Source organism: Acomys minous (assembly GCF_964271855.1).
Source record: "Acomys minous genome assembly, chromosome: 3".
Classification (NCBI taxonomy): domain Eukaryota; kingdom Metazoa; phylum Chordata; class Mammalia; order Rodentia; family Muridae; genus Acomys; species Acomys minous.
Genome location: NC_140485.1, coordinates 17869533 through 17879666, shown reverse-complemented (window position 1 = coordinate 17879666; position 10134 = coordinate 17869533). Strand labels below are relative to the sequence as shown.

The 10134-nt window shown below is 49.7% G+C and overlaps 1 protein-coding gene across 3 annotated transcripts; it reads left to right on the top strand.

The window, feature by feature from the left end:
* The first annotated feature begins 4878 nt into the window (after positions 1 to 4878).
* Positions 4879 to 8723, top strand: AP5S1 (adaptor related protein complex 5 subunit sigma 1). 3 transcript variants are annotated; one of them, XM_084774967.1, is made up of 3 exons: positions 4879 to 5003; positions 5084 to 5183; positions 7644 to 8723. In XM_084774967.1, the coding sequence occupies exons 1-3, from the start codon at positions 4913 to 4915 to the stop codon at positions 8068 to 8070; spliced, it is 618 nt and encodes a 205-aa protein (XP_084631093.1). In that variant the 5' UTR covers positions 4879 to 4912; the 3' UTR covers positions 8071 to 8723. The 3 variants fall into 3 exon arrangements, with proteins under 3 accessions (XP_084631093.1, XP_084631091.1, XP_084631092.1); XM_084774965.1 differs by lacking the exon at positions 5084 to 5183 and adding an exon at positions 5795 to 6008 and having other exon boundaries at positions 4901 to 5024; XM_084774966.1 differs by lacking the exon at positions 5084 to 5183 and adding an exon at positions 5795 to 6008 and having other exon boundaries at positions 4904 to 5003.
* Positions 8724 to 10134: the final 1411 nt, after the last annotated feature.

Genomic DNA, 10134 nt, shown 5'->3' with positions numbered 1-10134 from the left:
GGCTGGAGAGATGGCTCAGTGGCTGAGAGCACTGACTACTCTTCCAGAGGTCATGAGGTCAATTCCCAACAACCACATGGTGGCTCACAACCATCTATAATGTGATTTGATGCATACTGTATACATAATAAGTAAATCTTTAAAAAACACACACACAAAAACAACAAAAAACCCAATGTGGATAAGAAGGGGCTTTTTGGGCTTTGAGCTAGCAAGCCTTTGGCCTTGGGTTTTTTGGCCCTTTCTTCCTGGGCTGTCAGCTGAGCGAGTGAGTCTTTTTGGGCTTTTTCCTCTGGGAGGTGAGGTGAGCTGAGTAGGAAGGTCAGCTGGGGGCTTTTTCTGCCTCTCTGAGCTAGCAGGTTTCTACTCCAGCATCTGGCTCCTGAGTCTTTATTAGTAAAATGGATCACTTGGGGGTTTTCATTTTTTATAAGAGCACTATGCTGCATCTGCTAGGGGCACTTTTGGATCCACGCGCAGGAACCCACAAAGTGGCTTTTATCACGTATGTGTATGTGATCATCACGTGGACTGACTGCCAGGCTGCTTTCCGTCACTGTCTGCAGCTAGGTCTTTGCACCTCAGGGGCCACAGATAGAGCTGAGCTTCAGCTTAAAAACATTTTTTATATGTCTGTTTTGCCTCCATGTGTACCTGTGCACCACATCTGTGTGAAATTATAGCTTTTTTGAATCCTACCTTAGGTGGTGCCTTTAGTGCCTCAGTGCCAGGGAGGAATTTTTCATGGGACTCCAGTCCTGGAGATAGAACAGGAAGGATGGGACGGTCTGACCGGCTTCTTCCTACTCTCTGCATTCGCTACAACTCAGTCTGCAGGCATTGCTTCCTCCGTGCAGTCTACACAGCTTGCTCCTTCGAGGTCAGTGCTGGATTCTTCCCGTTTGTGTAGAACCCTCTTTCTTACCTCCCACCTGCTGAGGCTACTGCACTTGTCTACTTAGAAGCTGCTAGAAGAACCCAGAGGGCTGTGCTCAGCTCAAGAATGGATCGTATGCTTTTCTCTTCCTCCTGACCCCCATGTTTAGACAGTGTCTTGTGTTGCTCATGTCGGCCTCAAATTCACTATGTAGCCAAGGCTGGCCTTAGAGTCATGATCTTCTCGCCCTCGCCTCCAAGGGCTGCAATTACAAGCATTCTCACTTGTAGGATGCTCTCCTCCAAGGATAGTAATCCTTTCCAACAAAACAGCTATGATTCTTTGCAAGACTCCAAAGATGAGGCTTGTTGCCTGTTGGCACTCCCAGAGGCAGTGAAGCCCTGAGCGGGTGAAGTCCTGGCCTGTTGACTCAAGGGAAATGGGCAAAGCCATTGCCCATACGGGCCAGGCACAAGAGGGATGGCAAATCTCTCCTGAGGGGTCAGTGTATATGTGTTTATGAACAGTTGATCAGTACATGCAAAGGCTAGCAACTCTGGCTTCCTCCCCCTGGGTGTGGACAGCCTGAGACTACTCACCTACAGAGACCCCTGTGAGACTAGCCAGACCCTTTCCCGGTGCTCACCTCATCAACAAACAGGCTGCCAGACTCATTCTTTCCTCTAATTGGGCTCTGGTGGAATCTTACTTTGTTTTCCTCATACTCTATATGGAAACAACAAAAGTTCATGTCTCCCCAGGGAAAGCATTCTTGTGATGGCACTGGAGCAGGCTCTGTATTCTCTTTCAGATCATGTCTTCCCTTCACCGCTGTGGCCAAGCTCTCCCCTTCTCCTCTCGCTCCTCCATACTGGCTGCCATGGGAAGCAGAGCTTGCTCGTGATTCAGATGCTTTCCAGTCAGCACCGTGATTGTGACTTAGTCATCTGCCATAGGAGAGACTGCTGGACCATGCCTAACTCAAGCCTTGTTTTTTTTTTTTTTTTCTAATGCAGTCTTTTTCTATTACAGCCTTAGCTGATTTACTATGTATTTGTTTGTTTGTTTTTTGAGACAGGGTTTCTCTGTGTAGTCTTGGCTGTCCTGGAACTCTCTCTCTCTCTCTCTCTCTCTCTCTCTCTCTCTCTCTCTCTCTCTGTGTGTGTGTGTGTGTGTGTGTGTGTGTGTATCTGTCTGTCTGTCTGTCTCTCTCTCTCTCTCTCTCTCTGTGTGTGTGTGTGTGTGTGTGTGTGTGTGTCTGTCTGTCTGTCTGTCTGTCTGTCTGTCTCTCTGTCTCTGTCGCTCTCTCTAGACCAGGCTGGCCTTGAACTCATTGGGATCCTCCTGCCTCTGCCTCACAAGTGCTGGGATTAAAGGCGTGTACCCACCACCACTACCTGGTTTACTTATTTTTGAGAAAGATCTCACCTTTTTTTCTTTCTTTCTTTCTTTTTATTTTATTTTATTTTATTTTATTTTGCTTTTCCAGACACACTTTCTCTATGGTATATCCAGGCTGATCTCAAACTCACAGAGATCCACCTGCCTCTGCCTCCCAAGTGCTGGGATTAAAGGTGTGTGCTACCACACCTGGCTTCCTCACTATGTATCCTTAATTGGCGTCAAACTCACAAAGATCTACCTGCCTCTGCCTTCCCAGTGGTGGGATTGAAAGTGTGTACTGCCTGTCTCTTAGCTTGTTTTAACAGCAGATCTCTGAGGATCTTAAAGCAAAACAAAAACTTTTAGTGTGTTTGCTAGATGGCAAAGCACACAGCTAACATGAAGTAGACACTGTTGGGCTGGCTGCTTTTGACCACATCTGAGTCAGCATGGAGGAATGTTTCCAGGGGGAGCCCAACAGACTCTCTGAAGCATAGGTCAGACTCAGAAGAGGTCAGCAGCCACAGGGAAAAGGATCTTCCTGGGCGTACCCACAACAGCCCTTAAGCAAAATCGTCATGTGAGACCTCAAGTGCTGCCAGGCCCCAGGACTGGCAAGAGAGACATTCTGTTGTGCCACCTCCACCTTGGTCCTCCAGTGTCCCTCAGAGTAATGGCTCGGTGCATTCATCTCCACACACCCCACACCAGGTGAGTCTCCAGTGGTTTTGGACTTGACGTGGATTGCCTGAGTAGTGAACAGAGGCCAGGATATCACGTTGCCAATGCCAAGTGGCCCCCAGCAGCCACAGACCTCTCTGCCAGTTCTTTGCTACAATCTGCTGGCAGACACATGGCCTGGCCCAGAGTGATAGGGACCGGGGACCAGGAACTATTGCCAGGAATGGAACCAAGATCATCTTCTGGCTCTCTGATTGAGGCCCCACACTGCCTCTGGACTCTTCGTATTTATGTGTTGCACCTGAGGTCAAAACACCCACAGCATGTTCATTACCTGGGCCCCCTCACCCCCGCAAACTTCCCAGCTCTTATGGCCTAAAGGATTCAGGATGCAGTCCTTCAAGGGGGTCTTTCTTCAGAACCCTGCCTGGGCCACCCTGACTTCCCTCCCTCCCTTCCTTCCTCCCTCCCTCTCTTCCTCCTCCTCCTCCTCCTCCTCCTCCTTCTTTCTTCTTCTTCTTCTTCTTCTTCTTCTTCTTCTTCTTCTTCTTCTTCTTCTTCTCTCTCTCTCTCTCTCTCTCTCTCTCTCTCTCTCTCTCTCTCTCTCATCAGACAGTATTCAAATAGCTGTCATGCTGCCTTATGCCTGGCCTTGGGGAATGACGATGGAAACCATAACAGTTTTGGTCACAGTCACTTAGAAAGGTAAAAGCTAGCTGGGTGTGGTGGCACACACCTTTAATCCCAGCACTCCCGAGGCAGAGGCAGGTGGATCTCTGTGAGTTCGAGGCCATCCTGGTCTACAAAGCGAGTCCAGGACAGCCAAGATAACATAGAAAAACCCTGTTTCAAAAAACGAAGAAAAGAAAAAGAAAGGTAAAAGAAGGGGGAAGGAGATTCTAATACCAGGGAACAGCCTTGGTGGGGACTTTGAAGTGCAGAACACTGGGACATACTTAAGAAAGCCTAAGACATTCACATGCCTTGCAGGAGGTAAAGGAATGTGTGTGCATCTCTGCCCCAGACACCTCTTGGACCATGCTTCCAGACTGAATCTTCATCTTAATGCAGGTGTCTGGCACAGCCTGATTCAAACGTCTTATAAATTATAAGTACTCTTGACGGCTGCTTGCAAGGAGTCAAGCAGTGGCTGCAAAAGGGAAAAATAGCCTTAAAACTTTCCCCAGCTGTCACTCTATGGGGTTTCACTAGGGCATAGCAACGTTGATGGACCTGCCAGGGGTACACAGCTACGACAAAGTTGGGACAAAAATTGGAATTCTATGTCTAATTCAGGACTAGTCTTGTTTTGTTTTGTTTTTATGGTTTTTTGAGACAGGGTTTCTCTGTGTAGCCTTGACTGTCCCAGACTCACTTTGTAGACCAGGCTGGCCTCGAACTCACAGTGATCCACCTGCCTCTGCCTCCGGAGTGCTGGGATTAAAGGCGTGCGCCACCACGCCCAGCTTTCAGGACTAGTCTTAAGCCACTGAAAGAACCAACAACTCAGAATCTTAACACCCTGCGTATTGGTATCTCCTTCCAAAGTTATCACATGCAGGGGTAAACTCATGAATGTGCGTTTCAGCAGGGAGGCCTCTCTGTTCCTGTGATTAGGTCATTACTACTAGACATAGCATAGCTTGTGGGTAGCCAGGCGGAGGCCTCGGTGGAAAGTTCTTAGTGGATCGCTGGTAGCCTCTGCGCCCCCTGGCGGCAGACTTCGCAGTGGCCAGGCTGCCGCTGTTCAAGCACCTCCAAAGAAGCTCGCAGGGGCCCCGAATCCTCCAGGGCGCTCCTGTAACCGTGGGGGATCGGCTGGCCAGAAGCCTATGCGTCCTCGGGAAGTCCACCGCCACTCTTGGACCTCAGGCCCCGGGCTGCGCCCGCACTACAACACCCAGAGTCCAGCGCGCCGCTGCTGCCCGCGCGAGGCAGTGATGTAAGTGGGGCCGACAGGGGGAGGGGGACATGGTGGCCAGGGGTGATGACGCACTCTACTGGCGGCAGAAGGGTGACCTGAGGTTAAGGCCTGCAACTCTGAGTTCCCTTCCTGAAGCAGGTTTGCAAACTTTCCAGCTGGGTAACTTTGAATTCTTGTTCTGTTTAGCCCTCGCCGTGACTAATCACTCGTCCCCTCAGCCTTGCGACGCAGGGGCCCCCACTGTCTCACGTTGCCCAGAGCAGCCAGGCTTGAATTCCTGATCCTCTTGTCTCCACCTCCCGAGGGCTGGGATTTCAGGTATGTGCCACCATGCCCTTATTTTTGAAGTAATTTCGGTTCACTAGATTGATCCCTTTGGCTAAGGTTTGCTCCGCCCCTTCTGTACCTTCACTCCCAGCTGGTCCGCGTCAGTTGCAGATACGACATGTAGAGGTATTTTCTTGTGTGTGTGTGTGTGTGTGTGTGTGTTTTAAACAAAGACATGTTCCTGCATTAAAATCCAAATGGCATTGATCAAGATTCCCACCTTTCGCTTCATGCTTAAAGTCATCTTAATGCTGAGCAGTAAAGAGACTGGGTTGTTTTGGTTTTTTTTTTTTCCCAGCAGCAGGCATTGCATTCAGCTGTGGCCTCTGATTTCCTTCAGTTCTCAGTTTTTCCTGCACTCTCATGACCCTGATGCCTTTGGAGATTTCTCGACAGTTTTGCAGAAGTAGGTTTAGCCATGTATGAGAGAATGGCCAGCCATGGGCCTTGTTCTGTGATGCAGGCCAGGCTTTACAGTACGAAGAGGCTAGGTTTATCTAGACAGTGGTCAGGGCCCAGCAACAGCAGTCCCTGGGCTCACTTCCAGGCCACACCCTTCTTGAGGGTGCCTCCTCAGTAGGGGTCTCACTTTCACCTCATAGGTAGCTGGCTTCTCTGGAGCACCCACCCTGCCGCAGCCATGGTCCACGCCTTCCTTATCCACACCTTGAGGGCTCCAAATCTGGAAGATACAGGTCTTTGCAGAGTGCTTTACTCTTGTGTCTTTGGTGCTGAGAAGTCATCTGACGATTCACGGCCGCATGGTGCAGAAAGGGACAGGCTCTTCCGCAAGGAACAGATCTTGGCCGTGGCCAGGTAATCACACAGCCCAGCCCCAAAGCTTCATCAAACACAGAGCTGATACTGAGGGACCCTGGAGTAAGACAGTGAATCGGGAAGAATAAAAATCAAGAATGTTCCCCCTCCCCCCATCTCCCACCATTGTTTATAAATAACACTATGAAAAAGGAGTTTTTAAAAAAACAAAAAGAGGGGGCTGGAGAGATGGCTCAGAGGTTAAGAGCACTGACTATTCTTCCAGAGGTCCTGAGTTCAATTCCCAGCAACCACATGGTGGCTCACAACCATCTATAATGTGATCTGATGCCCTCTTCTGGCCTTCAGGTGTACACACAGAGCATTGTATACATAATAAATAGATAAATACATTTTTTTTTTAAATGCTACTATCATGGTGGTTAGTAATCATTGCCTTGTGAATATGTTCTGGGAATTTTATGTACGTTATTTATCATCTTCACAGTCTTCTGAGGTGGCTATAGTTATCATCTCACTTTATGGAAGAGTAAACTAAAATACAGAGCGTTTAAGGAACTCAGCCTGCCCAAGGTTATGCAACTAAAGAGTAGCATAATTGGGATTAGAGTATAGGCAGGCAGACGTGTGAAGATGAAACATGCTTTCCAACGGAGACCTTCCTAAGAGAGAAAATGCCGGAGACTCAGAGAAGCTTTGGAAAACGCCGTCTAAGACAGGTGGCCAGACTGCGACCGTCCCATCTCAGACCCACATGAAGCGCGCAGCTCTTTGCCAGCTTCTGCTACCCGCTTCTTCTTCTTCTTCATTTTGTTCCCTTCTTGCAGCCCAGGAAAACCAAGCAACGGCCTTTTAGAGTTAACTGCTGGTTTTATGTTGTTTTGAGACAGAGCCTAGTTATCCACCTCAGGCTGGCCTCCCACCTTGCTGAGTATTTCAGCCTGGCCACAACCTGCTCCTCCTGCTCCAGCCCCCGCAGTGCTAGGTTATAGGCATGCATCATGCTACCTGACTAAACAAATGGCCTTAAAGCCGGTCTATCTAGAAGATTTTTCAGGAGGCAGCAGAGGCAGCCTTGACAGTCGCATGGAAGGCGCTAATGGCCCTGAGAAGGATGAATAGTTGAGAGGTCAGATGGCCCCCGATGGGTGACTTTGTTCTTCTTGTCACTTAATTGCCCATCTGTTGAGGAAGTGGGGCAAGATCTTAACCCCCTAGTCCTTTTCCCAGCCAGAGGAGCTGTGTTCAGGTCCTGTCTTGGCCATTTAGAATAAAGTAGTCGAGAGCCTGCAGGTTGGAGCTTGGATTTCTGTATCATTTCCCTAGCAAACCGCTTTAGCTTCCTTCCTTCCTTTCTTTCTTTCTTTTTTTAATTTATTTATGTGAGGGTGTCAGATCCCCTGGAACTGGAGTTACAGACACTTGTGAGCTGCCATGTGGGTGCTGGGAATTGAACCCGGGTCCTTTGGAAGAGCAGACAGTGCTCTTAACCGCTGAGCCATCTCTCCAGCCCCCCCCCCAACCATAAAGCTTTCTAAGCCCAAGTTTCCTTACCCAAGAGAGGAGATATTAGCAGCTCCCAGCTAGGTTGGAAGTTGTGGCGATGCCTGTGCGTGTGTGGGGGCGGTGCCTTGGTGCCTCTCAGCTGCCAGGCTGACCTCACGTCTCTTGCAGACAGGTGGAGTCACTGTGTAGGCTGCAGCAGCAAGCTTCTGGGTGTCCTTCCACAGACCTGCAGCCTCCGTTCTCAGATGAGCCCGTGTCCCTGCATGAAGCCCCTCATGGAGCCTTCCACCTGGTAGCTGGGGACCCTTTCCAGGAGCCGCAGACAGTGGTGTGGCTGGGTGTGTTCTCCATAGGCTTTGCCTTGGTGCTGGATACCCACGAGAACCTGCTGCTGGCTGAGAGCACGCTCCGGCTCTTGGCCCGCCTCCTCCTTGACCACCTCCGGCTGCTGACACCAGGTACCAACTTCTTGTTGCGGGCTGACCGCATTGAGGGGATCCTCGCCCGCTTCCTGCCACATGGGCAGCTGCTTTTCCTCAATGACCAGTTCGTCCAGGATCTGGAGAAGGAATTTAGTGCTGCTTGGCCCCGCTGACCCCTCACCAAAATGAGGCCTCCTGAAAGGACAAAGAGGAAAGGTAGAGATTGCATACTGCTAGGGGAGGTTTGGCACCAGCCTCCTGCCCAGCCTACTCCCTACTCTGATGGGTGGCCACACTCAGGACAAATGGATCGGGCAAGCTGGCAGGAAGGGCCTGGGTCGAAGGCCGGGGAGGCTGTCTGTGCCTGCTTTCTCAGGTCATTGGAATTGCAGAACATCCTGAATCTGGAGCTGCGTGTGACCTCTTAGATGCTGCAGTGTCCACCGTGCTAGTCTTTGACTCCCCTTTCTCCTGTCCTGGAGCAGTGCGCTGCCTGCCAAGACTTCTGCTCACCTTCTCTGTCTGTGGCCCCAGCACAAAGGGGAGTCTCTGAGAATTTCCTCCGAAGTTGGGGAGCTGGACTGGTACCTTAGTGAGCCCCGGCCCCTGCCTTTGCACATCATCAATGATTTTATCAGCAAGACCTGTTCTGCACCCAGCTCCACCACAACTCAAAGCAGGGGGATTCTGGGGCTCCTTATGTGCCAAGCCTGTATCTGCCAGGCGAGCTGAGAGGACAACAGCTTTGCTTGTCTGCTGGCCGGCAGATGTCAGGTATCTGGCCCAGGTGATGTCTTATTTTGAATTAAACACAATGGCTGTCTGATTTTGTCCTCTCTTTTTGTGTGTGTGTCCCTCAAATTGCTCATGTGGCATCTAATTATTGACTCACTTCATATTTACAGTTCATATTTACACTTCATATATCCAGTGAGTGAGTATCTGCCTGGCTGACCCTTGACCTCCTTGTCCCTGCTACTTGCTCAAGTCCCCTCCTAAGAGGCTTCCTTTTGAGGCTGTCATTCCTTCTCGGTTTGTTTCTTTGTGCCTCTCTTGGAGGGTGGTACTTGCTCTTGGCTGTGTTATGTGTCACAGGCAGTAGGGCCGTGTGACTTCTGCCTGAGAAGCAGAGAATTCTGGAGGGTGACTTTCTAAGGCAGTTCTGTCCTTCTATGGGAATCAAGCTCAGGCCATCAGGCTTTCCTGGCAGGCGCTTTTATCAGCTGAGCCATCTCACCAGTGCACGGTGTGGTTTTTTTCCCAAAGTAAAGTGAAGCCCCTTGTTATTTCAGAAATATTTCCCCAACTTAGGTCATTAAGTAGTGACTAGAAACTGTTGCGTCTCATTGCTCCATCCAGGCAATCCAGTTGCCCAGTAGGTGGGGCTCCCTGGCCTGCCACCTGTTCCTAATCTCTCCCAGTCCTAAGTGTGGCAGATGTCAGAAAGCTCCAGAAAAGAAAAGTTACTTCTGGAAGATAGCTCTCTTGTTTACAGTAAGGAAGGACCCACAGCGCAGTTCTGCGAAGGAGGCACAGTTTAGCTTCCTTACCCAAAGTCTGTAAAACGAGGCTGCAAAACAAGACTCAAGTGAGCCCCACAGCTCTGCCGTCTGGGTAGTTCCAAATCATCCACCCTCTAGAGTTAGAGCTCATAGCAAGTACTTGAGCCCCATCCTCTGCAGTGGGCTGCCCATCGCCACCCCAGCATCTCGAGATCTCATGTAACATGTGTGTCTCCAAGACATCATCTGTCCTCCATTTCTGCTTCTGTGTTTCAGAACATGTTTTGCTCCTTCCTGCCTTACTCTCTAAGCATGTAACACATGCTGTTCCCATTGATGCTCATTCACAGAGGAACACGCATTTGGTCACAGCCGACTAACATTTAGGAGGACAGAGTCAGACACAACAACCAAGCTAAAAAAAATTCTCATAATTGATTATTATAGAATCCTTCTATTTGTCAGGATGGATCTGTCCTTGTGCCCTAGACACTTTAAGAACCAGGGCAAAGTCTGTCTTGTAATGTCCATCCAGGCAGTAGCCCCTTTGGTCATTGCCCACTTTCTTCCTTGAAAGCGCTTCGTTTTATCAAATTCTCTTTTCTGTGTTATAATCTGTAATCATCAATCTATGCTGTGCACAGCATGTGCTCTTCAGATTAATTTGTAGAGAGTGTATGGGGCAGAGAGCAGAGCAAGAACCTGTTGACAATGCCTATTTCTAGAACATTGCAT